The following is a 26,756-nucleotide window of genomic DNA, read 5'->3' on the forward strand; positions in this document are numbered from 1 at the left end:
TGATTTGACCAGGTGTTACAGTGTGGTGCCGCAGGGTTTGTAGGTGGACCATTGAGCTAAAGATGCTCACTGCAGGGGCAGCACGCCTTCTCACACGGTCAGGGAAACCTCATTCATTAAAATAATGATGTTGCTAATTGCCCAACACGAAACTGTTGATTTAAACAAGTAGATTCAAAATGAATGTATTTAATGTATTTCTAATTAATGTATTATTGCCAGTCTATGCCAACTTGTCTAAAATCAGACTACAGCAGCAGTAGTCCATAAAGACAAAGCAGCCTTCAGGAGGGAGTAAAATGGAGTGTATGAGCAGCAGTAGAATAATTTTGTTTCAGTCAGTTTCCACATTCTCAAGCCACCTCCTTTCTCACACTCCATAGCGCATGAACACTGGACTTATGCTGTCCTCTGTTCAATTGCTATTGCTTTTCTGGCTGGTTTTCTCATGGTGTGTTTTAAAGACCTATTCACCATGAGTGGAGGGTGAACAGCTCTGGGCTTCAGTCCTGCTGAATGAAATTGTGCAGGAAGCTTTCAGAAATGGAGGCACTTGAGACGGTTGGGACCCAGCTGCCTTGCTCCTGTTGCCTTCCACGTGACTCAATTTCACACCACTGCTGTGTTTGTTAGGTTGTCAGTTGTGTTAATTGCCTGCCCTGGGCTGTACAGTACACTGACAGTAAGCATGTGTTTAGCTAATAACTTGCTTCCGAAATGAATGGGAAAATCATTGACCGTGTTTGTTTATTGTTGCAGATCTAATTTTACAAGAGGAGCAAATCCGGCTGCGTCAGTCAGAGTGAAATTAGCAAATCTTCGAAGTTCATTCATTTTACCACATAATTAGTATGTTTGCCCTAAGCCTTACGAACTGTTCACCAAGACCAGGTGATGTGTTCACCAAGTGCTGTGTCTCGGGGGAATGCTTACAGATGCATGGAGAAGATCCAGTGCACAATTCTGCTTCTGTGACTGGCATCTGTGGGTCACACAGCTCCTGATGCAGACTAATATGCCTCACAGTAGTGATATGGAGTTTGTTTTGAATGTTGTTTCACAGTTTGTACAATTCTTATTTATATACGGAGGGATACAGCGTAGACAGAATTAAATCCAGATTGATCTTGCTTGTGTAATGGGTTCACCCTTACACAGGAATCAGTTTTCTCAGATATTTTTGAGTGCAGTGTTATGGATATTATGATATGAAAATTGACAGGGATTTTTTTGTTTGTTTCCTTTTTCTAAAGTAAATTTGATTGCATATGCTTTCACACAATTGATGCTCTGTTACGAGAAATAGTGATGATTTTCAACTTAGCTAGACTGAGAGTCCAGCTGGTGCACACCCGGGTTGTGGGGGGGTGGGTTGGGTTGTGGCTTAGGCTTTGACTGACAACTTGTCAGCTGTCCCCAGCCGTGTTAGGGTGATTGACAAGTGGCATTTATGGGCTAATTACAAGAGGGCTATTCACCGCTGCTTGAAAGCGGAGAAAGAGTGGGAGAAAAGGCATGATAAAGGACCTGTACTGCCAACTGGTGCTGAGTCCTGAATGCGTGCTGAGGGCCTCCATCATCATTGAAACATTTCTACCCCCATCTCTCCCCTCACACGTTTCCTATATTTACTGCCCCCCCCCCCCCACTCCTTCCTCCTCATTCATTCTTTTACTAATAGAGGAATTATGGCACCATTTGCATTTTCGGGGGTCACAAAGGGCTGGCTGTAACAAGGGTGAGTGTCATTCTCCGCCGCCGTCCTCGTCGCCTGGCCGTTAGTGCTCAGGAGGTCATTGATATTTAATAAGCTGATGAATATGCAGGGTCTCTGTCCAGGCGCTGCAGACGGTTGCCCTCTCTCCCCCTGCAGCCGTGCCTTCCTCTTGTTCTGCCTCTCTCGCAGGCACGCCCGTTTTTCGGAGGGGCGGGTGTGGGAGAGCGCATTTGCTTCGCGTCCTTCCCGTCGGCCCCCTCCGGGCTTTCAGATTGTGCAGCAGGCGAGGAGGGCGGCCCCGCCCCTCCGCTTCAGTGAAGGGGGCCCGGAGGGGGCCTGAAACGGGACTAGCCGCCCCAAACTCCTGGCTGTGGACGCAGAAGAGCACAGCAATGCGTCTGAGAGGCGTGAGAGAGGCAGGGCGGGGCACACTGAAGGGGCCAGCTATTACACGGGCGGTCCGTGTGGCACAAACACGGTGGTGTGTCTGCTGCGAGCACTTTTTGGCAGGGGACAGAACTGGCGTGGAAAGGAATTAGCTGACTTTGACTTACCTGCTCAATCAATACAGCACATTAGGCTGCCAATGGTGGCTGCTTTTATCAAACCTAGATTTTTTTAAAGTTGGTCATAGACCAGCCATTTAAGATCGAAGCAAGATGTACTCTTTTATCATGGTGAATTGTGAGGTGCAGCAGGAACGGCATGTACAGAGAATATGTTTCCCACTCGTGGATGTCTTACATGCAAAAAACAGATACTGATCAACATCAGGCCCCTAACAAAAAAAAACTAGAACATCACAGAAGAGCACATCTGACTCACAGTGAAGGGAGGGGAGGGGGTGGCAGACATTTGTTTTGGGAACATTTTCACGCATTTGCTCACACGATTAAAAGGGAAGGGTTGCTGTATGGGCGCCGGGCGCGGGGGCCAGCCCGGGGTTGGGCTTTGTCAACCCAAGAATTTGTAGCGATTCACGCTTTCATAATGAGGTTAAATGAAGCGAGGAAAGGGTTCACCCAGCGGGGGCACAAAACAGCCCTCTGCAGTCTGTTCAGCACGGCCGCTCCAGCTCACAACAACGCAGCTACCGAGAGCGGAATGCACCACTGCCCCGTCTCACAGCACAGTGCTGACAGCATTGGTACCACTGCCCTATCTCATAGCACAATACGTAGAGCGTTCTTTCCACTACTCCATCTTATAGTACAGCACTGACATCATTAGTACCACTGCTCCATCTTATAGTACAGCACTGACAGCATTAGTACCACTGCTCCATCTTATAGTACAGCACTGACAGCATTAGTACCACTGCTCCATCTTATAGTACAGCACTGACAGCATTAGTACCACTGCTCCATCTCATAGTACAGCACTGAGAGAACTCAATCTTCCTACAGAACGGCACTAAGAAAGCATTAATTGCATTTAATGATTTAGTAATCTCACAACAGCAAAACACGAAGTGAGCATTCAAAAGCGCTACCCCAACAAACAACATGTCATTGAACCTGTTCAGCATAGCGCTGAACCTACGCCATCTCGGGGAGAGTTGGCTCTTCAATGGGTTTAGCACTTGTAGGACAGGCGTCTCTGAGATCACGCTGGCTTTTGGCTGTTAAGGGGAGTGCCGTGCAGCCGCCTTGAGAGTTAGCACAGTATCCAGTTTCGGTTCTTCCTAATTGCATTATCTGGCCGGTGTGTCCCGAGACGGGACACATTCAGCAGAATCGACTCTGTATTAGCAATCAAGCTTTCAAGACATTTTCCATTTGCGTCTGACAGCTAAAGCTTTACCCAGACAGGTCGGGCTAATCAAGATAGGGGCTGATGAGATTTACCACCGAACATGTGTTTTAAATGCATGTCTTTTTATCTTCTGTATCATTCCAAGAACAGCTTTATGGTACTGAAGATCCAAGGTTTTCTTGATCCACTTAGCCCACCGACTAATGTGTTATACCTCATAACTCTTAGCAGGGCAGGGGTTTGAGTGATCCTGAAAGGACAGAAGGTAAAACAGTTTGTTTGATGAATGGATAGATGGTTCTAATCCCCTGACTCCAAGGGAAATTCTACACTGTTGTGGAAATATTTTGGGAGTTTTTACATTGGGTGTGATAGATTTCAGTGCAAAGTCCTCCTCAAAGTTTGGCAGTGACAATTTGTTTTTTTAATAACCATGATCGTCACATTGTGTTTCGCTACCAGAATTACAGACCTTAAATTATTTTTGGACCAGCCTTTGAGTTGGCCATGGAAGCCACTGATGGGTTCCGAAGCTGGTAGAATGGAATTAGGCAAGTGTCACAACAGAAATCGGACCAAGCAGAAAATGCCCACGCAGTGTGGAAGGAGTAACTGATACAATGAAATGTCGTTGTATTTTTTGTGAACTCAGCCCTTGGTGTAGAAGGTATCTAAGGCTAATGGTGGTGCCGGCATAAGTCAGAGCACAGTGGAGGAATGACAAACATGCACTCAGATGTACTGTGAATGACCTGGACAGTAAAAAGGGAATTATAACCAGGGAAAATAAAAAAGTAAAAGGAAATTGTTCTGGACGTGCAGATGTGCAGTATTGATATGATAATCTCATCTTTATGAAGATCCAAGAAAATAAGCCTTTATCCAGTCTCTTGGTTAAAGCTCTGAAACTAATTGACATCCTATCGTCGGATATATGCCACGTGTACGTTGTTTGTGTCATAGTAACAACACTGAAGGGCCCACATCCAGTTGCAAAATTTGAACGCTGATATAAAGAGGTTGTGAAATACGTCAAAAAGAAGTGAGTTGGAAGGGTCCAACTGTATGTACCCAATGCATGTACTGTTGTAGTTCACTACCAGTGGATGGTGGTAAAAAACAAAAGTACCTATGATAAAGGAAGAGATTTCTGATACATATTGGGAGTTCACATATATAACCATGCACCTGTTCATATTCCTTTGCTTCACTGTGATTATTTAAGTCTGTTAAGGAGAATTTTTCTATAATTTCATTACTAAGATTAATCAAGACAAAGAATTATGCTAGATCAAATATGTTTGTGAGGGCATCTCATTCAATTTTTCTCACTGCATTAGAAGTGATATTGTCTTAGATGTCTTGAAGTTAAATGATTGAACTTGTTAATGCATGCGTAGTCATGCATCTGTGAAGGTATTTATCAGAAGTGAGTTATTGGAAGCCTGAGACACACGATTGCTGAGAATCATCTGTCTCTGATGTTTATCTGTGAGAGATGGGCCTCTCCTTACAGCTGTCAGTGATGTAAAGCATGTGTCCTGTAACAGGGTGGAAGGGAGGAAACCTCAGCTCCCGTCGTGCTATCATGGACGATGAGTTTCCATACCCCACACCAAACCCTCCCTCCCCCAAGGGTCATCAGGCTCAGATTTTGAGGTCCCACCCTGATAATAATGTCATCCCCTATCTGTTTCTCCAGGCTCATCCGTCTGTCTGTCCCTCCTCCTTTCAGATCTGGTTTGCCTTCGTGAACGGTTTCTCCGGACAAATCCTGTTTGAGCGGTGGTGCATCGGCTTGTACAATGTGGTGAGTTTCTGTGACCCGCGCCCTGGATTAACACAGAAAGGGCCTGTTTATCTCACCTTCCTGATGCCCTGAGGCTACAAGCTGTGGACAAAAGCCAGGGCTGAGTGTCTGGCATCCTGAATGTGGAACAACTCATTTACAGCTTTTAATCTATATTCCCTCTTGATCGAATATCATTATCCATGTACACATGGTGTACCCTTGTTATCACTTCCATAGAGGTATGATAACTGCAGTAGTGATTGTGATGTGGTTCATCATGGGCTAGTAAAGAGCCTTTTTAGAAGCCTGCCACATTTCCACCTTCACCATTTAAAATTTGTAGATGATACTAAGTGACAAAATGACAAATGACAGAAGTTTCACTGTCTGACAGAAGTCATCTAGATCGTTATCTGTAAAATTGCCAAGTGCAGTCTTATCTTAATGGAAGTCTACTAATTGCTCCCCATAAGCAACAATTTGGTTCTAAGCAATCTGATTGAGGTGTAATTCTTTGTTACAGTTTTCAAAAGAAGAAGAATATCACTTATAAGGACGGTCCTGGCATTCCACTTGCTCTTTACAAAGGCAGGATAGGAATGAGGACAGTTAAAAAAGCAGAGCAGGACAGTGCTTAAAGCCTGCGTAACCAAGTGTTTGGAAGCGCAGTTGAGAAGTGTTTGAAGGAACACGAGTGGAACAGATATTGTTTACCGAAAAGTGATGGAGCAGTAGAGCGCATGTGGGTCAGAGTCTGTGTGTGTTCTCCCGGTGGCCTTGCTTTTCTCCTGTCAGGTGCTACAGGATTAGCGTAAAGTCTTCCCCTGTTTGGGGCAGGCCCAGTGCTTCTGGCTGCAGGGGCCATTCAAGTGCTGTGGCAGACGCTTGCCGTGGCCCATTCTCAGTGCAAATTCCCAGACATACACGGCTAAGCGCTTCAAGTGTGTTTCAGCATAATCCGCTCCATTACCAGAGTCCCTCGGTCTGATTTCCACACACCTTGATGGTTATCTGGGTAGCAGCAGCCTTGGAATCCATTCTAAATGGCCGAATAAGTGAACGTGTCTTCTCAAACAATGTAACACTATGGTCCTTTTCCTCCAGGCAGGGCATGCATTGCTGGCCGGAACTGAGTCTGATACACTATTACAGTATTGGCATTTAGGAAACGCTCTTATCCGGAGCGACTTACATGCTATCCATTTATACAGTTCAATATTTACTGAGGCAATTCTAGGTTAAGTACCTTGCCCCAGTGGGGAATCGAACCGGCAACCTTTCAGTTACTGCTCCTTACCACTATGCTATACCGCCGCCCCAGATAAATTCTACAGTGCTGTTTTGCTGTGTTTGATTGTGTCTGTGTGCGCTGCAGGTGCTGCGGTTTTGGCTGTGTAGGATTCCATCTGCGTAGTGTCGGTGATTGTGAGGTGATTGCTTGTCTGTTCTTGTGATAGATCTTCACAGCTCTGCCGCCGCTGACCCTGGGGATATTCGAGCGCTGCTGCAGGAAAGAGAACATGCTGAAGTACCCCGAGCTCTACAAGACCTCCCAGAATGCCATGGGCTTCAACACCAAGGTAAACACCCACCCCGGCATTGCACTAAAACAGACTACCATTTATCATACCACCTTCTTCTCTCCTCATTATATTAACATTAAGTTAATTATTGCTTTTGCAGACACCCTGTATCCAGGGATACTTACATTTAGGTCCAGAATCAATATAAGTACATTACACATCCTGCATGATTTATTTAAGCTTTTAAGTTTCACATTTTTCCATTCTTACGTTATGAGCTTGGCAATCTCTGGGAAAAAAGGTGAGCATAGATTTGTTGCTCGAATTTAAGGCCAAAGCCCGTTATGGCCAGAATCTGGGCCAACATACAGCTTCAGACCTTATACATTTTGTTGCCCATTTTGTTGGGTTGTTATGGACCCAGCTGAGGTTTATGATCTTGTGCATTGGAATCATTCATGCAAGACCCATCATTTGAGCCCACAGGCCCCCAGGGTCCAGTTGCTTGCCCTAACCACTATCCCTAATGTTGGTGCGAAGAGCAGTTTTCTCCGCCCATGCTGAAGACTTCCAGCATAGGCTAGCACCACCCAGATCATCAGCCATATATATTCATAAGCATTCAAGGTGTTTTCTAACTCAAACAGACAGCTCTATTATAGAGCAATAAAACCATCTAAAGTCACAAGCAGGATTCTTCCTGCAGCCGTGCATACAGTGCCAGCACAGAGCAGAACGTTCGGACAGGAGCAGGTGAACAGTGCAGTGCAGGTAGAGGATGTCAGCATGCCTGCTGCCCCATGCCTCCGTTTCCCCTGCCTGTCCTTCACCCCTGTGACTCAGTGATGAAGCCCGGCTCTGCGGGGTCTGTTATGTCTCTGACGGTCCGTTAGCATTCCGTTAGCATTCCCCCCGCTGTTAATGAAGCCGTCTCCCCAGCGGTCGGGGTCCCCCTCTGTCCCCCCGTGGCCCTCCTCGGCGGCGCTCGGGGTCAGCGCCGCGTGGAAATGGATTACGGGCCCCCATTGAGAGGGAGGTCAGGGAGCTGCCCCGAGCAGTCTGCATGGAAGTGGGGGGATCGGGGAGACTTCACTCATTGCTTTACCAGCCTGCCTCTGAAATCCAAGAATTCGCTCCCTAGAATCGGAGCCTGGCCACCCCCCACGCAACAGGGCCGTGTCCCCTCTCTGAGGGCGTTGCAGTTCCTGGGGTAAGCACAGCGTGCGTGTGGCACCTGCACATGGTCACATCGCGCTCCTGAGAGCCGCGTAGGTGTGTCTGCGCGGAGGCAGACCTCCGTTTGGCCCGGTGTTAAGTTACTGTCTGCCGATGCCTGGGTGGGATATTGGCAGCGCGTAGACGTTCAGAAATGTGAAAAGTTGCTTTGAGCCCAGGGGCTCGCGTTGCCAAGCAAAACCAAGCAAAATTTTGACATAATAGTTGTGATGATAAGATATTTGAGCTCAGAAGGGACAAATGATTTAAAGCAGTTATGTTTTGGTTTTTTTGTTGTTTTTTTATACAGAAATGAGAGCCAGACCAAAAATATATCTATATATTTTTTTTTACTATTTCTCAGACCTTTTACTCATTGACGGTGAGTGTCTGTGAGCTGTGGAACGTGGGAGGGATATCCAAACGCGTCCATTCCTCGAAGACAGGCCGTTTAACACACACAGATAACTGTCTGTGTGAATTACAGCATGTGGCACCGCGGAGGCCCGAGGGTGTGAAATATTTGGGGTCTGCCAGCCGTGTCCCCTTTCACTTCTAATTACGTATTCTTGACACTGATGTCACCGTAATAAAGCCGGGCCTATCAGGGTGGCCTCGGCACGGCGATTATTGCACGCCGTTAGCGCTTGCTTGGCTGGGGTCGTGTTTCGTGCCGGGCAGCAGCAGGAGGAGGGGGTGTGGGGGCTGGGGGGTGGACGGGACTGGAAATATTTGGCCCGATGTAAAGTACCTCCCTTCATGCTTTTTTAAGCAATTAGCCGGCCACAAAGCACACATCTTTAGCCTGGGTGCAGACACGCACTCGCCCCGGGATTCTTAGCAACCTGCTGCTGTCGCTGTGACAAATGATTGTGAACATTTATTGATTTCATTAGCATTCATTACGGGGGGGGAAGGAGGGGGTGGGTATCAAAGGGGCTCTGTTACAGGGGAGCCGGTGGCTGTGAGCGCTTTAGAATTCCTTTAACACTGGAGCGGGGTTCATTTTGACACGGGTACGTGTCAGAACGCACCGGGGATGCGGCCGGCGGGCCCTCGCCCCGGATCCCTTGTTCTCTGTCAGGCGGTTTTGAGGGAAAGTGAAAAGAGAGAGGGAAAAGGGGAGAGCGGGGAGTTTGCGTTGCCTGAGAGTGGGAGAGGCTAATTTTGTTAAACGTGAAATTGTTCTAAGCGCAATCATAAATGGGCTGTGAAGGGGTGGGTATTGCAGCCAGGGGTTTGTTTTGGTAAGACAGCGCAGGGGTGAGAAGGTCGAGCCGGAGGTCGTGGCGTCCCTAACAGCCTGACAGTGGGAGTGCAGAGAAGGACGATCCCAAGCTGCTTTTTCACTCCTTCCCTCTCGGCACAACCCCAACCCCCAACACCCCCCCCTCCCCCGCCCCAGTGCTCTGTCAGATGGTGGAAACGAGGCTGACCATACACAGCCACCCGAGATCACCTCTCTGTCTGGACCCAGGAGAGTTAAAACTCCAGAAAGATGAACCATAGCACTGTCTATGAGGGTGTAATGGTCACAGTGTTTAGCTAAACTGAACTCTTATAGTATGCTAACGATGAAATATTTTAAAAAAAGATACATATTTAACTGAAGTGATGTTGAAAGTGTGACTTAATCTGTCAAATTTAGACGCAGGTCAGAAGAGTATAATTCCTGCTACAACCTGTAACATTTTAATTCTAATATCTATTCGTTTCAGATATGTATGTAAAGTGTAAACGTTATTAGAACTGAAGGCAGTCAGTTTCAAGACAGTATAAGAAACAAAGAGGTGAGAGATTTTTACTATCCATTGTACTGACTCATGTTCCATGCCTATATATTTCACGTGTAAGTATTTAGGAAAGGGAATTCTCTTTATAACCACCAGGTGCTACATAGCTAGCTGGTTAATTTATCTCTTTCTATTCTAACTCCAGAGAGTTAGTTCACCTAAGACTTTGTTGACTAGACTAGCTATTTTGTATCCCTTGTTCAGTTTGGAAAATTTGATTGTAAGTTATCTTAGCTAACTCAGCTTATTTGCCTTCATCCTTACTGTAAAAGAGGTTTATATGTGGACCCAAGGGAGTTAAAACTGATGAGGTGAAATTAAGCAAGCTGTTCATGAGGGTGTATGTTACAATTTGAACAATAATGGTGGCAGTGTTTAGCCAAACAAAATTCTTATAAAATGCTACACTTAAGTGTTTTTTCCCCAAATACTTCCACAATAAAGGGTGTTTTCTTGGAGTGTTAAATTTAATTAATCCTGAGTTTGTCTTTTAAAATTTGATTTGAAACCAATTTTTTTTTCTCTTTGTAGTTGCATTTGAACAAACTTTTTTGAATAACAACAGTAAATTAGGCAGTGGGGGAGGGGGGTGGAGGATTCGAAAATGTGAGTTTTTGTGGATTCGATTTCACGGCTGTTTCACGCTACATCACCAATTGCTGTTTTCTTTGGCTGGATATGCACATAACATTCATTTGAAGCACGGTAGCTGTGGGCACCCAGTATTGATTTAAATGGCTCCTCCAAAGTCTACACATGCACACTACCTTGCCTGTGTTGGACGCAATAGCCCGAGTGAATGCAATCTCTGCCTGGCTTTCTGTAAACTGGGAACAGGCTGATCTTTGTGTAATGTCTGGCGTTTTTGTTCCTCCGGTTGTTAAATGCTCCAGTTTTGTTTTTTGGCCCAAATGTGCCAAGCTATTGAAATTTGATGCAGGGGAAAAACACATCAAGTAATAATACTCCCCACCCCACAGCCCCCCTGTCCACTCCTTAAACCCACACACCTCATCCCATCCTGTAGACACACAGGAGACAAAGTGTCTGCCAGTGGGGGAGCTTTCACTCACGGGCCCTGACAAAACCGGCCCTTATGGAGTGCTGAGCGGGTACAATGGGGCCGGGGTCGGAGGTCGGCGTGCCTGGTTTGGTCAGCAGCAGGGTTCCCATGGCTCTCCAATGCTCTCGTCCCTGCAGGTCTTCTGGGCCCATTGTCTGAATGGCCTCTTCCACTCCGTCATCCTCTTCTGGGTCCCGCTTCAGGCCTTCAAGCACGGTGAGCTGTGTGTGTGTGTGCGTGTGTGTGTGTGTGTGTGCGCGTACGTGTGTGTGCGTGTGTGCGTGTGTGCGTGTGTGTGTGTGTGTGTGTGTGTGTGTGTGTGTGTGTGTGTGTGTGTGCGTGTGTGTGTGTGTGTGTGTGTGTGCGCGTGCACGTGCACATGTGTGTGCGTGCATGCACCTCTGAGTGTGTACCTGTGTCTGTCTATCTGTGCCTGAGTGTTTGCCTGTATCCATGCGTGCCTGCATGGGTGTGTGTGTGTGTGTGTGTCTGTCTGTCTGTCTGTGCCTGTGTACGTCTATATGCATGCATGCCTATGTGTGTAGGTGTGTGTAGGGTTGTGTGTCTGTGCATATGCCTGTGTGCATGCATGCCTGTGTTTGTGCGCGCACATGGTGTGTGTGGGAATTTAGTATGAAGGACCACACAGGGCTGTGCGTTCCCTAACAAAACAGGAAGTCCTAGTCTTTGATTGACAGCCTGTTTTAAATCCCTTTAAAAGAGTCCCAGCACCCACAGCCCCCTGAATGATGAAGCCATGGTACCTGTCAATCACAGACAGGAGCCTTCTAACTCATTTTCTTCAGAAAGTTAAAATATATGTAGCGGTCAAAACCGAATCGACACTTTGCTTATAAAACTGTGTGCGCTTATTATTATTTACGAGTGAACCCAAACGACATGTGACAATCTCTCAACATTACGGTGAGGTTGCACCATGATACAGTTGCTTTTGTGGTGCAGAAATGGTCCCAGACAGATGTTTGCGGGGAGGATAAATCATTTCACAGCGAGAGAAGAAGTGCGTGTTTGACTCTGCCAGCGCTCAGTGACTGATGGCTTTTTCTGTGTTTTACTTCATTGAAGCTTTAGTTTAGCCGGTGGGTCCTGTGAGATGTTTCCTTACACCTCCATTAGAGGAGTCGCGCTCGCGAGTCTACTGCTGTGTTTATATTCACAGTTTACACTGCAGCGGCGCGGTCAATTGCCGTCCTTCAGTTTCCGACGTCTAATGGAGCGCGTTGTCTAACCTCCCAGCAGGGCTGAGAAGTGCGGTCTTGAAAAAGATGAGCTCTCTAAAACTTCAGAATGTGGGTTCTTTTGGCAGATTCGGTGTTCGGAAGTGGAAGGACGTCGGACTATCTCCTCTTAGGGAACATGGTTTATACAGTAAGTTATCAGATGTTTATACATTAAAACCCCATAAGTTCATACATGCCCAGGACATAAAACAGTTAAGTGCAAAGCTGGGCTTTTGTATACTTTTTTAGGGGTAAACATTGAACCATTTGGGCTCAAGAATGCAGAATCAATAATCTGTTGTTAAGTGCTTGACTGGGCAGTTTTTTGTTGTTATTATGTTGTGCTATGTGCTAAAGCATAAAGCATATAATCACTTTAGCAGGACAGGAAAGGTAGAGGTGAATTAGGAGTCAGAACCCACACGCACGATTTTTAAAAGATGTTGTGAATATTTTTCTTGTGTGTTAAGTGTTGTTTCCTGTTCCTCTTATCCCCCAGTTCGTGGTCATCACGGTGTGTCTCAAAGCCGGCCTGGAGACTTCCTCATGGACAATGGTGCGTTCAGCATCTTTTTATATTGTTGCTGGCCGGTTTGTGCCAGTTCCCATTGTTACACTTTTGCTTCCACTAAATGTTGTGTTTCTTTGTCAGGAGTGGTGAGTGCACTACCTCCACGTCCATCCTTTTCTCCACTATCCTACCTTGCCACCCTGTTCCACTCTTAATGGTGGCAGTGGTTGTACTGATGTAGAGTAGACTTTGTCATTATGCAACAGTGACTGTATTTCGTGCATGAAATGAAATGAGGCAGACCAACTGCTTATGAGCTGTAATATTGAGTTTATATAAGAGAGATGCTGAAGTGATTCACTGACATAGAGAAATGATGAAGAGAAGTGAACCAGTACACTAATGCAGAAAAAAGTGTTTTGATGTACGGTAACATTTTTTTAGCGTTGAGAAGACGCTGCTGTGGTGCAGATGGGAGGCAGATATGATGAGGCTGCTTGTTTTCTCCCCCCACAGTTCAGTCACATTGCCATCTGGGGCAGCATCGGCCTGTGGGTGGTGTTTTTTGGGGTGTACTCCTCCCTGTGGCCTCTCATCCCTCTGGCTCCGGACATGTCGGGAGAGGTAGGACAGCCTCGCCTTCCCCATCCCACACCACCGCTTCTGACAATACCCTGAGGCATGCTGGGAACTCCTGTAACGTCTTCTAGCACTGGCAGACAACACGCTGGCAAGAAATTAGTACTTACCGGGAAATTCATATAGAGTAATTTTTGGCTATACACCAGGCAGGTGTAGACTATGTAATTCCTGATACGTTTTCAAACAACATATTGTATTACAATACATCTGACCAAGGGACATTCATCTGTGCAGCAAATAGTTGTTCTATGTCATTGTACTATATAATTGTTATTCCTATCATTGTAATTGTACTACATTTAGCCGATGTAGTTAAAGGGTAATTACTTTAGCATTTGTTTTGTTATGTGAGAAAACGGGCCTGTGATATCCAGCTTGTGTAACCACCAATAATGATCACTCATTGCAATTGAATGCTTTGATCAACATCAGCGTTAATCTGACAAATATCAGAGACCGCTGTTGAGGTCCCGTTGGGGGAAACCGGCGGGGTTTCCTGCAGGATGGGGTCAGTGCAGCGCCGGCGGTCAAAGCGGAGTCACGCTGCAGCTCGAGGGTCCGAATGCGTGCGGGGATCCAGTAGCCCCGGCCGGGACTGCTCCGGCTGCTCCCGTGGGGCCTGTAAAGCGCTCCGGGGGAAGTCGGAACAGAGGAAGCGGCCCAAGTTTTATGGAAATCACACGATTTTCGCTTTACGAAAGCCGCAGAAGGTCTTGGCGTGTTGAGCGTGCCGCATATTGGAGTTGACTTCTTTGCTTCGTGTTTTCAGAGTGAATAAATCCAGTTTTAAAATGCGCTGGAGTAGCTTGCGCGGCCCTTTCGACTCTTCAGTCCAGATCCATAAATCTCGCCGGCTGCCGATTTAATGGGGAACATGAGTAGTGGTGTTGGGGGTGGGGGTAAACCTGTATAAAGAAATTTAAAAATTACCTGGCTGTATTTACAATAATTATGATGATAGCTCGATGATTATGATAATAGTATACAATTGTGAATAATGAGTCATAAATGATTGAGTCATAAAGCATAAGTGATGGTGTCCCCTGTAGGATGTAGCAGGAAAAATGGGATTACAGTATTGGAAGGTTTGCTGCTTTGTTGAAAAGTGAATATACTGCTTGCAGTGATCCTGGCCCCACTTTCTTGGCTCTTTTTCATCTCTAGTCACACAAAGCCTGTGACCTTTGACCTTGGTCAGTGTTAACCTCGGGACCGCAGCAGCCTGTGGTCAGGGGCACAGAGCCACTGTGTCTCGTCAGAGGCTGTCAGTCAGGGCGAGGTCCAGACGCTGTAACGTCAATATACACACCACAGGCCACAGGTTCTGACCCGGAGACGGGGCAGCTCTGACTTACTCTGTGTGTGTGTGTGTGTGTGTGTGTGTGTGTGTGTGTGTGTGTGTGTGTGTGTGTGTGTATGTGTGAGCTCTATGTACAATGTGTTCTTGCTGGTCAAAATCTCCCATTGAGAGAGCATGTAAATTACTTAATGAATTATGCAGCAGTAACTTCAGAAGTACAAAAAAGTATTTTCTCTGGTTATTTTTCCTTGCACCTCTGAGATTTGTAGTCCAGCTCTGAGCGGGCAGATAGCTTTGTTTTTCCACTGGGGGTAAACAGATTGCGGATTCCTCACAATCCTGCCTCTTGTTGGATCGGAGACATCAGGGACTCTGGGGTTTAGGGGTCTCCCTGGTGGAGGGATATTGAATGCAGCTGGATTTCCAGATATATCACAAATCCCCCTGGGGGTTATTTTTCTCCCCCTATTTTGAATAAAATTCATTTGATTGCACAAGGCAGCAGAAGAGTGGGTGGGAGAGGGCTTCATTCTTGGCAGAAGCAGATCTGGCCAAACTGAACCAGCCCCCCCCACCTCACACCACCACCACCACCGCCACCACCACCACCACCATCAGAACAGTCTTCCCCTGTTTCAGGCCATTGTATGGAGTGGCTGGCCGAATCTTTTCCCAGATGATCCGCCTGAACTTCCCTCCAAAGTAGGGGGGTGTGTAAAGGGAGGTGGGCTCTGATATAGAAAGCCAGGGTATAGCTCCCTAGGATTAGATTTCTTCCATAACACAGCCCTCACACCCCCCGCCCTTCCCAAAAAAAAAAAAAAAACAGCACAAAGAGTCTTGATCTTTATGGCCAATGTCATCCTCGCATCTCAACGGTCTGGATTAGCTGCACCAGATATAAAAGGCAGAGGGAAAATCTGACAGTCTTTCAAATTTTATACACAGGAAGAGTAGGGGGGGGGGGGGGGACTTGGCTTTTTCTGAATCGGTGTTGTTCATTTCTAAAGCTAAAGGCCCTAGGCTGGGGGTGAATAGCAGGTCTGAATTGTCCTGCTTTCGCATTTTACCATGACAATGGGGCGGAATTAACATTCCGGCACCTACGTTATCACTTCTGGACTGTTTCAGCGGCCAGGCGTGATCAGCCGACTGCTGCTGTAAGCCTCACTGATCACTGCCTCCACTGTCAATCACAGTCAGACAGCCTCAAACGATCATTAGGCACATGCCCAGCCAGAACTGAGCTTTAAATAAGAAACGTTGGCGTAAATCTGGGTTTTTATTTCCCAGGGAAATTTATTGTTCTGGTGGTTATTGTTGTGGTTAAGTTATTGTTACATAAATTATTGTTGTGGTGGTGTCTTTTGTTTTTGCCCTCTGCATGAATTTAGCTGAATTTGCTCTTTGTAAGTTTGTTGCTTAAGGTAATTGGATTATATGTGGATTAAATTTTGATGTGTTTAATGAGGTGTTAAGGAGATTAAAAAGAAATGCTTAACAGTGCGTAAACGGCATTGTTTGCTCACCATCGTCATTGATAGGGTTATCACTGGTTTCCAGACCTAGTCTTGCTCTAATCCGGTAATAGTCATTCCAGCTGAACTCTAAATGACTTGATCAGAGTCACGCAAACTGCGGTTGCTTAATAGGACTCTGTGACCACTGTCAGCAGGGAGGAGATTAAATGAAGTCCTAAAACTTTGACGTGCTGACTGCTCGTGAGTGAGGAGATACTGTAATCAGTAATACAGTAATACAGTAATCAGTAATAACCTGATTTGAGGGGGCTCGATCTGAGGTCCAGGGAGGTCGGAGACCATGCAAGACCATGCAATAAGCCTGCTCTCCTAGGCTCCTAGGTCAGGGCAAACAGTGTAGGAGGTAAACTAACATGCCACATGCAACCACTTGACCGTGAGCACTCCCTTAACCCCCTGGAACTGCGAGGATGAGGGGGACAGGAACGCTGGCGATGCACTCACAAAACTGAAAGGGAGGGAATGATGGAGAGAGTGAGTACATGGAGGGTGAAAGGGTGAGCAGGCAGGCAGAGAAGGAGACAATTTGAAGGTGCCGTGTGTGTTTGTGTGTTTTTGTAGTTTGTGTTTTTGAGGGTTTGCGTGCATACACACATCCATACATTTTCGTGTCTGTGTGTCTGTGCTTGTACATACAGGCACACAGAATTTTGTGATGGTGTGCGTGTATGTGTGCAGTTGCGCACGCTTGTGTGTGTCTGTGAGTGTGTGCGTGTCTGTGAGGGTGTATATACAGTATTTGTGTGGGTATGTATGTGTGTTTCTCAGAGTGTGTATACCTTGTTCGTGAGGGTATGTGTGTGTGTGTGTGTGTGTGTGTTTGTAAGGGTGTGAATACAGTATTCGTGAGGAAATGTGTGTGTTTGTGAGGGTATGTATCCAGTATTCGTGAGGAAATGTGTGTGTTTGTGAGGGTATGTATCCAGTATTCGTGAGGATATGTGTGTGTCTGTGAGAGGCGGCCGTGTCTCTGTGTGGCCAGGTAGTGGTGGGCACTGAGAGGGTTGAAGTCTTGTGAAAACAGGCCGCCCTGGAGCCGCAGACACAACCATCCGCCCGCCAGGCTGGCTGTGTGAGCTTCCCTGAAAACACCCCTCCTCCTGAACCCCAGCTCCCATGGGCCAAACACACATGCGATTGGTCCCCAGGCCTGCCAAGCGCAGCTCTGAGTATGTCTAAAATCTCTATAAACCGCAAACAGTACTATATGTGTCTTTCATTTAAATGCTTATTTTAAGTTTAGAAAAAAATGTCTGGTCCTTTAAAGGCTTTTTCTGCCATGTGGAATTTGTCCTGATGATAAAAAAATCAGACTAACCACTTTTCTCAAGTAAAGTTTAATCTGTGCTTTACTCAGCCTTAGAGAAGAAGCACAATATTTTTTGTTTATTAATTTGGATTAATTTTATTCAAAATGTTGGCTGGTTTCATTTTCAAAAGTGTAAGTACAGATCCTCTAAACACATGAGGGAAAATAGTTCAGTTTTACAAGGCAGATATTTTATCCGTTTATCTGCCACAGGTACCTTTCATGCACAGAAGGCAATATTTAACTCTCGGTTACAGTTCTGATTGCGCGCTGTGCTTTATTTATTTATTTTAATGTCCATCAGAAATCGGATTCGGGTTCAGTTGATTGGGTTTTTCTACACTTTTCGCCAGCAATGCTTGTTTTCCCTGTTCTTCAAAGGCCGTTCGCCAGTAATGACAGACAGATTGCCTAATTTGTGAACACCTGACACCTTTGATAGGGGTGACACTGATCCGTGCGTGCGGGGCTCTGGGGATGGCATCAAGGGCGCTGGCCGAGACCCCCCTTGCCTCGCGTTACAGGGAGGACTTTGTCTGAGGGCCCCCCGAGTTTGAACAAGTGGTCCAGGCATGTTCCGCAATTTGCTACGCAGGATGTATTCTGCTCTCTGACATTTAATGACTGATAGTTTCAGAGCACCGGGCCAAAGCAAACATGGAGAGCGAGGCCGGCCGCATGTGACTCCGCGACTTCTGAGGGTTCCTGGCTTTTTTGGAGGTTTAGGAGGAACGAACATTTCCCTCGGCCGCGCTCCCTGCTTCCTCTGCGCCCCTCCGGTCCGAGCGCAGGAGCGGGAGGGAGGACGTCTGCGGCTCTGTCCGTGTGGCCTTGCCACTTTGTGCTGGTCGGACCTATGTGTGTTTGGACAGTGAGAGCCGTGAGGGAAAGAATTCATAACATTGGGTAGGGAGAGGCTACGGTTTTAGTGGGAAATACTCTGCGTCTGAGTCTGTGGAAAGGACTCCTTTTATTCTTACCGTAAGATGCTTGTCGAAATGAAGAAATAAATAATAAACAAATGTGCATTCAAAATCATTCAAAATCAAACTTCGAAGAGATTCTGTTTTTTACCAACAAGATGCATCACATTTATCTAGATGTATCTCCTCTGAAAAGTAAATGGAAGACCTCCTTCCATCTCTGTCAAAAACGAAAGACATTATGAACAGTAATGATGATTACATTAACCATTACATTACGTTACTTATTGTCATATAGCAGATGCGCTTATCCAAAACAACTTGCATAGCTTACCATTTTTACACCATTATCCATTAATACAGCTGGTTATGTAATGAGGCAGTTGTAGGTTAAGCATCTTGCCAAAGGGTACAGCCGCAGTGCCTGAGCCCTGCTCCTTACCGCTAAGCTACACTGCCGCCCAGAATCAGCCTACATTTCTCCCTTCATGGCCAGGTAGATCTATGGGAAGACGCATGGACTGGTGGCATGGGTGGGGGTGGGTGGGGGTTTGATGCATTTGGGGTGATACAGAGACACCTTTCACATTATGGGACTCTTCAGTCAAGTGGGACCCATGCCAGCGTGTCCTCTCTCTCTCTCTATCGCTCTGTCTCTTTCTTCATCTTCATCTTTCTTCTCTTTCTATGACATCAAAGGCCCCCCCCACACCCCCCACACCACCATCACCACCACCAGACTGCTTCAATCAGCTAACAGCTTCCAGAATGTGGATCCACTTTACCTTTCCACAGCTGGTATTTCCTCACTCACTTCACCCCACGTAGCTGTGCTGGGAATGAAGTCACCCTCAGCACCAAGATCTGGCTGTCATTCTGAGTTTGCACACGAACGTTGCTGGAAAGTACAGCCCTGTCTAAATAAGCCAATTTCCTGTGGGATATAATTGTACATTTGCCAAAATGTAAAGTAAGTGTGCCTGTCCTATAGGACATTTTTTTGAAAAGGACAAACCTCATTACTGTCAAACTTGACTCGAGTCTTATGTTGCGCGCCCCTGCCGTTGAGATCTAACAATCCACAAAGGTGTCTGTTATGGAGGACCTGAAAGCGAAGGCATGCTTGACCGTCCCCTCAGTCATTTCTGTGGTGAATGATTTAGTGTGGTGAAAGAGAGGTCTGGTAAATGGGTCTGAAGTGCCAGAGTGTTTTACCATGGACTGCTGTGTGTTTCAGGCGGACATGATGTTCAGCTCCGGGGTCTTCTGGATGGGCCTGTTCTTCATCCCCGTCACCTCCCTGGTGTTCGACGTGGCCTACAAAGTGTGAGTACCCACTTCCGCATCCCTCACTGTGTCAAACGCACACGCCCCTCGCTGCGTCAAACGTGCAGTATTAATGTCAGTAATATGATGGAATAACGGCGGCCTGTGTTTATGTCTGTGCCTGAGTTTCAGCATTTCTTAGGTAAATAGTTAGAGATCAGTCTAAACAACTGAACGTGGATGCTTATGCTGCTGTTTCCCCTGCTCAAATCTCCATGGACAGTAAACATTTATGTAATCTTTCTATTTGGAGATTTGTTTATGAGTATGTTTTGCAGTTTCAGTATTTTGCTGTTTTTTATCCTCGACATTCCCGCAGAGTGAAGAGATCCTGCTTCAAGACCCTGGTGGATGAGGTGCAGGAGCTGGAGGCAAAGTCCCAGGACCCTGGAGCAGTGGTTCATGGGAAGAGGTACACTTCCTTACCTCCTGTTGCAGTCCCTCTGGTCTCCCAAGCAAAGAGTTTGCATTTAAAACTTCTCAAAGCGCCTGCAACACTCTATGGCCATGCGTGCAACACAGCCCACTTCCTACGTGTTCAGTATATTTCCACTGTTTTGGGAACTGAGCTGGCCTCCTGCACTGTGATCAGCAAGCCTTCAGGATTCAGCGTTGAGATCCTCTGTGTTCCTGAGCTGTTTTTCCCCCAAAGCTGGAACGCTTCTCTCCATGCTGTGAGGGTAATTGAAGTAATTTGTTATGTGTGCGTTTGTCGGAGGCCATTTGCAGGCAGCCTGTTGGCAGGCAGAGAAGTTGTCACTTAGAGGGCCTCAGCCAGACACAGAGGGGGAAGGAAAGAGGCAAAACATATAAAAAGTCATACTTTTATTAGATTCAGTCTTCTGTTGTTGATTTCCAGCATTTGCCCATTTGAAACAGTGTGGTGAGTGATTCCCTGTTGCAGTTTTAAAAGTGAGCTTCTAGCTGGGGATGTCGCCACAGCAGGCTTGGGTGGAAATGCGCGGTGCCAACCCATTCTACACAAGTCTCTGATGTGGGGACTGAGTGGATCTTCATAAGTGGATTGATCTTGCAGAATAAAGAAGTTGATTGGAAGCTCGTGAGCATGTTACCACTACACTACACCAAATACTGCTGCTGTTGTGCAACCATAACACATGAGCGAATCAAGACAAGGGTTTGTAATGCAGAAGGAAGGTTCAGATCCAGTGTGAGCACACTTGTGCCCTGTGTACAGCTCCAGGGTGTAGCGGATAGTTGGTGCACTCAATGGTTGCATGGAGCTAGACTCTCAGTGTCACTCACAGTGAGAGAAGCATGCTTTATATATACTGTGTCTTCAGCAGTATGTCAGATGATGTAGCTTAGCATGAGAGCAAGGTGCATTTATCAGTTAGGTGGTGCTCAGTAATGCATCAGGAATATGTGTAAAAAAAAAAAAAGCTTTATGGGCTTCAGCTTTATAATCTGTGTACTGAAGTAAGACCAGACAGAAGATGCCCCACACTGCCCGTTTCATTGTGTGAGTGTCCCAGGACTCTGTGACCAACAGAGACATCAGGCGTAAAGGCTGTGGGGCTGCGGGGCGGGAGTCAGGGCTTCCTCAGCCTGTCACCAGCGCGACTGTAATTGCATGATGAATCGCAGCCTGTTGGTTTAGCCAGAAATTGTTTAGCCTTCAGTACTGACGTGAAAGGGGTTTCTCTCAACGGTTTGGTAGGGCTGGCCCGTGATTAATGGGTGGAGCACGGTCTACAACGAGGCTGAGAAATGATCCCACTGACCCCTGGTTCAGCGCAAGGATAAACCTAATGCTTTGTATATTGTCCGTGTCACTTTCGTACAACCGCGCTTCCCTTGATCGGCTCAATTCCCAGGTTTTTCCTCCCCCGTTTGTTTGCTTGTTTAAGCTCTTGTTTGGTTGCAAGCTATTATTTCCACATTCTTCGAAATAATCGCTTTCGCCTGCTTTCCCATAGTCTGGTACTCCTCCAGTAAGCCCCAACCTGATCTGAGTCAGATAGTGCCAGAACTGAGTTTGATGAAACTGTGATGTTAATTGTGTCATTATTTAATGTGACTTTAGCTTCAGAGATTTTTTGAAGGTTTAAATGTGCGGTCTGCGAAGAGATTGTATTTCTTTATTGTTTGTTATTTGTTGAATTGATTCATGTTTTTTATATGGAGAATTGCAAGACTGGCCAAGGGTTTCAGTAAGCTGAGATCTAGGAACTATAGTTCTGGATGGATGTACCGTATAATAAGACTTTATATCTGGTGCCACTGAAATGGTTTGAGGTCTGTCTTTGGTTAGAGTGTTTAACTCTTGCCTTTTGAGGAAGTGATCGGGTATTTGTTATTAATATTACCTCTGGTGTCCAGTTACCCTCAGTGGAATATGAAAAATGCTAAGTGTGTATGTCTTAGCCCCGGGGGAGCTTCTGTTTTGACAGGGGTACAAATATTCGAGGTGTTCTCGGAGTGGAAAGTATTTGTTTCTGTCAAAACGAATAAAAACATGTGATGGGCCTTTTGCCAGAGCACTGCCTTGGTAGTCCTGCAGCCCGTGGCACAGAGAGGAGGTGTGGGGAAAGCGTTCTCCAAGACTTTCTTAAACCGAGCACTACTCTCTTTATAGTGGTCTGTGGCTACAGGATGTATTCTGACACTTTCCCCTGCAAATATTTTTTGAAAAGGACATCAAAAATCCTAGGCTTAGGGACAATTGACTGACATGACCAGTTTATGGTCTATTAAAGCTATATGGAATGTGTAACAGAAGTTAATAATTAAGCTATTTGTCTGTGTTCGCAGTGTGGGATAGAAACCACAATACCCACCCAGTTGATACCCACCTATGCAAAGGCAGCCTGATCCAGGCAGTGTACAGACAAACTGAAGGCTGACTGACTTTGTACTTTTCCCTCCAGAGCTGTGAAAGTAGCATTTTTAACTGCTTAAAGGGATATTAACACAGTGCATCTGAAGCACCCATCACTTTAAGAGATGGGGGTAATCATTCTGAGACCATACCTGCTCGCATAGTCTGTTAGAAATGCATCGGATGAGCGGGAATTTCGCGGAGAGGTTGAACCTGAGCTCTCTGGCTCCTCTCCCAGCCCAGCACGCTGAAACCTCCCTGCACCGATCCGCACGCACGCCGCTCTCTCCAGCAGGAAATGCCGTTGGCACTGCTCCCTCAGAGTAGGAGAACAGGAGGATGTTTAGATACAGGGGTAATTAAGTGTAGCTGAAGTGCTCCCTGCTAACTCTCTCTTTTTTTCTCTCTCTCTCTCTCTCTCTCTCTCTCCCTCTCCCTCTGTCTCTGTCTCTGTCTCTGTCTCTATCTCTCTGTAGCCTGACGGAGAGAGCCCAGCTCCTGAAGAACGTGTTCAAGAAGAGCACTGTCCCCATGTACCGCTCCGAGTCCATGCAACAGAACCTGCTCCGTAAGTCACACTCTTGCACACGCTTGCACACACACACCTTCACACACAGCACACGCTGCTCCAAGTCTTTCAGTCTCTGTGTCACAAACTGACTCCGACTCCCACTCACATATATATGTATATGCATTTGCACACTTTTGCACACACAGCTATGGTTCCCTAGAGAAGTAATGTTTGCCAGGAGGGGTCATTTGCATATACTTGATAGATCTGTGGGGTTGATTTCTGGGCACGTCTTGAGGCCAAATAATTTGATCCCACAGCCCCACCAGCAGTAAACCGCAGCCTTTAATGAGGTGTAATGATGTGAAACGCTTTCTCCTCACCAAAGAAAAATGTGCAGAGGTATTGCCATCCCTGCCAGGATGATGTGGGTGATCCACGCTAACTGGCAGGGAGCATAGCAGCAGCTAGGTACAGGTAACCCGGGTTACTGATGTCACTGCCTGGGCCCGCCTCACACAGCACACACACAGCAGGGACCACCATCGTCATCTGACTGGACCATGCAGCAAGAGGCCTCTGTCTAAAACTGCACCACAGTGAGAGAGACTTGGCCCAGCACCCAGCATCCTGCAGTAGAATACTCTCAGAGAGGTGCATGGCTCAGCAGCAGGCATACCGCTGGAGCTGCCCCAAAAACCTTCAAAAAGATACGCACTTCAAAACATCAGCCCAGCACCCAGGCTCAGCACAGGAGTAGCCCCAACCAACCTCCCGACGGGATTTTCTTTTGTCTTTTGTTTGTCAATGTATGTGTCCCTGGTCAGCTGTTTCTTTGGCCTCAGTAGAAATGTCTATAGTTTGTATCCCCCCCCCCCCCCCCCCCTTCAGTGTTTTGTGGTACTGTATCATTTCACGCTGGATCCAGCTGCCGAATTGTTAAATGTGTCACTGTCATTCCCACAATGCACTCCTCTCATCGGCCGCTCCCACACACCTGCAGACATGCAGGGAGTGACTGAGTCACTCGAGGTCTAACGGTGAAAGGTGAGTCAGGGGATCAGGGCCGAGGATGACCGGTAGGTAAACACCTTAGATGTGTGGGTGCAGTAGAAAGACCGAAGGGTCTAACTATTTTTTTACATTCCACCTACAAAAGTTCAGAAATGGATACAAACCCGAAAGTAAATGGATTAATCGACTGACTTTACTGTGTTGATTAACCAAGTCATCGGCCAGGATTAAAGTATGACTTTAGCCCAACTGTTGATGACCAATCAAGGACCTTGAATTTCAGACGGTCCTTGTGAGGTCATTCCTCAGTCGTTTCGGGTTTGCTTTATTCTAGCCTGATGATTGGCAGTAGAACTCCAAGTGTTTTGTTGTGTGTGTGTCTGTGTGTAGCACACTTGCTGTGATTCCCTTATCTCCACGCCCTCCACTTTTCAGAAACCTGCATTATACCCAAACAAATCTACGAACATCTGGGCATGCACTGATTGAAGACACAATTTTATTGCGGACACTGGTATGAGTCTACAACCAGAATGGCTAGACTGGTCTTTCTGCCTAGCCGAGGATATTGTTGATCATGGCAGGGGTGGAAGCAGGTCCACAGCCCCTGACCCCTGAGTTTATATGAGGTGGAAAGTGGAGATGCAGTTTGAGTAGAAATGTGCTGTGGAAGGACACCAGCCCACAAAGTGTGAGCTGCATGCAAAAGGCAACCCTTCGGTTTAGTTCCCTGTAGTAACCTGAGGTGTTTAGATTTTTTAACTATTACTGAAACTGTCCAGGATATTGCACCCATAGAGCGTATCAGAATGACAAGAGCAAGAAGCAGTCTGTGTGTTTCATGAAACAGTCAGCGGTAGAATCTTGTGTAAAAATTAGACTCATTATTTATGGGGGTCATTATTTCGTTTTTTCATTTGCGTTAATGAAATTTTATGGAAAATTCTTACAGAATTAATGGCTCCTTATGATGGATATTTATGATATTATGTTATGATACGTGGGCTGTCCATTCACTTGTTCCGCTTTTTTCTCCATCACAGATGGCTACGCTTTCTCTCAGGATGAGAACGGAGTGGTCTCCCAGTCGGAGGTGATCAGAGCGTACGACACCACCAAGCAGCGGCCGGACGAGTGGTGAAGCCCCGCCCCCCTCGGGGAAAAACCAACCATGAGATGCCACGCTTCGAGGTGCTCGTTGGAGGGAGCCGACAGGAAGTGACAGTTTCGACCTTCTTGAGCATTAATTTGTCACGAAAAGAGGGGAGACAACAGAGGTGACTTGTGACGTGAGGAGGGAGGAAAACAAGAAACAAACATTTCAGAAGTGTTCACTTTTCGTTGTTGTGGTTTAAGCAGACATAAGCACTTTGCTTGCATTCTGAGTCTGTGGTCAGAAGTTTCTCCCTGTTATCACTCAGTCAAAAGGCGAGTTTTTCCGTTCTACTTTATTTTTTTGTTTGTACTGTTGGCTCACGTCGAGTGTTTTTAAAAACATACTCGGAGAGCTGAGCCGCATAGCTCTTTTTATGGTGTTAATGGAAGCGTAAGAGCAAATTGAATTGCGATGAAGGATTCTTGACTTGGATTCCCAGGTTGGAGGTGACGTGCAAATGACAGACCCAAGACACAAAAGAAAATTCTGTTTTTTTTTCTGGAGGATCAAACAGTACTCCATGAAAACTGAAACCTGTAAATTTCTCAGTTTGAAGTCTAGGTTGCCAAAGAAAAAAAAAACAACATGTGCAGCATTTTGTCTCAACTGCGGCCTGTTATTCACAGATGTAGTTTTAACAGGAAATATAAAAATCTCACTGAAAGATTATATATTTATAATATCAGAAAGCCTACCGAATCGTTCTCACACTCCAGAATGGGATTCTAGTGTTGAAAGAACCTCTTCATTTCTATAGTGTTCTTTTTTTGGTTGTGTTTTTTGCACTGTAACATCTACAGTATTATGCCAAGGCCTTACATGCAACATTCTCTTTGCCTTTGGTCATTTTATTTGTATTCGAGCAATGGGTTGTCTTTGTGCCTGCCTGTTTGTTCACCTTCAAAGCAGTTGCAGAACTATATTTTCACATTTGTACCATTTTATACACCACTTCAATTGCTCTTTACTGTTAATTTCATTCCACGTGTTTCTTGGCTGCAATGATCACAACAGTGCCTATTTGAATATTTCCCTAACAGAGAATATTTTGTGATGTGAGTGTTGATTACCGCACCAAAAAGGCAAGGCGAGATTGTCGTGGAATACCTTGCCTGTACACTTTGTGGCTGCCTGTGGGTCGGGGTTGCGTAGCGTGAATTACAGGTGCTTTGTTGATGGGATGTCAGAGCATCTTGTGACGCTGGTTTTAAATGAGGATCCAATGACAGTAATTGGGAGGGGGGGGGGGGGGGGGCATGCCTCAAGATACCACGCTGAACTTCTTTTCACATGCATCATCCTCCTTTTTATTTCCTTTTGTTCCATAACCTCCTACAATGCAGACTACATCCCTTGAAACATAAGTGCCATTAGCTTTGAGAAAGGGGGAAAACAATTAGCCAGATATCAACCGTATACAATAACAATATCTTGATAGTCATATTTTTATATTAATCAAGTACACATTTTACATTGGCGTGCTTTGTATGAATTGTCCACTCATCAGGATTATTTGTTTAATTTTTGTTTTCCAGACTGACATATGTCTTACCATACTTTGTGTGAAAGAATGGTGGGATTA

The 26,756-nt window shown here is 46.1% G+C and overlaps 1 protein-coding gene across 4 annotated transcripts in view; it reads left to right on the plus strand.

Moving 5' to 3' along the window:
• The window catches only part of LOC118769690 (phospholipid-transporting ATPase IA), a 122,661-nt gene extending 96,240 nt beyond the window's left edge, over positions 1-26,421 (plus strand). For all 4 annotated transcript variants that reach the window (XM_036516948.1, XM_036516951.1, XM_036516949.1 and 1 more), the window contains 10 exons: positions 5,208-5,282; positions 6,722-6,844; positions 10,996-11,074; positions 12,186-12,247; positions 12,599-12,655; positions 13,127-13,234; positions 19,563-19,651; positions 19,971-20,063; positions 22,970-23,061; positions 25,062-26,421. In XM_036516948.1, the coding sequence (XP_036372841.1) occupies positions 5,208-5,282; positions 6,722-6,844; positions 10,996-11,074; positions 12,186-12,247; positions 12,599-12,655; positions 13,127-13,234; positions 19,563-19,651; positions 19,971-20,063; positions 22,970-23,061; positions 25,062-25,159 (876 nt within the window). In that variant the 3' untranslated portion in view covers positions 25,160-26,421. The remainder of the gene's footprint in view (positions 1-5,207; positions 5,283-6,721; positions 6,845-10,995; positions 11,075-12,185; positions 12,248-12,598; positions 12,656-13,126; positions 13,235-19,562; positions 19,652-19,970; positions 20,064-22,969; positions 23,062-25,061) is intronic.
• The last annotated feature ends 335 nt before the right edge of the window (positions 26,422-26,756 follow it).

The sequence above is a fragment of the Megalops cyprinoides genome, chromosome 22, assembly GCF_013368585.1.
Source record: "Megalops cyprinoides isolate fMegCyp1 chromosome 22, fMegCyp1.pri, whole genome shotgun sequence".
NCBI classification, from domain to species: Eukaryota; Metazoa; Chordata; class Actinopteri; order Elopiformes; family Megalopidae; genus Megalops; species Megalops cyprinoides.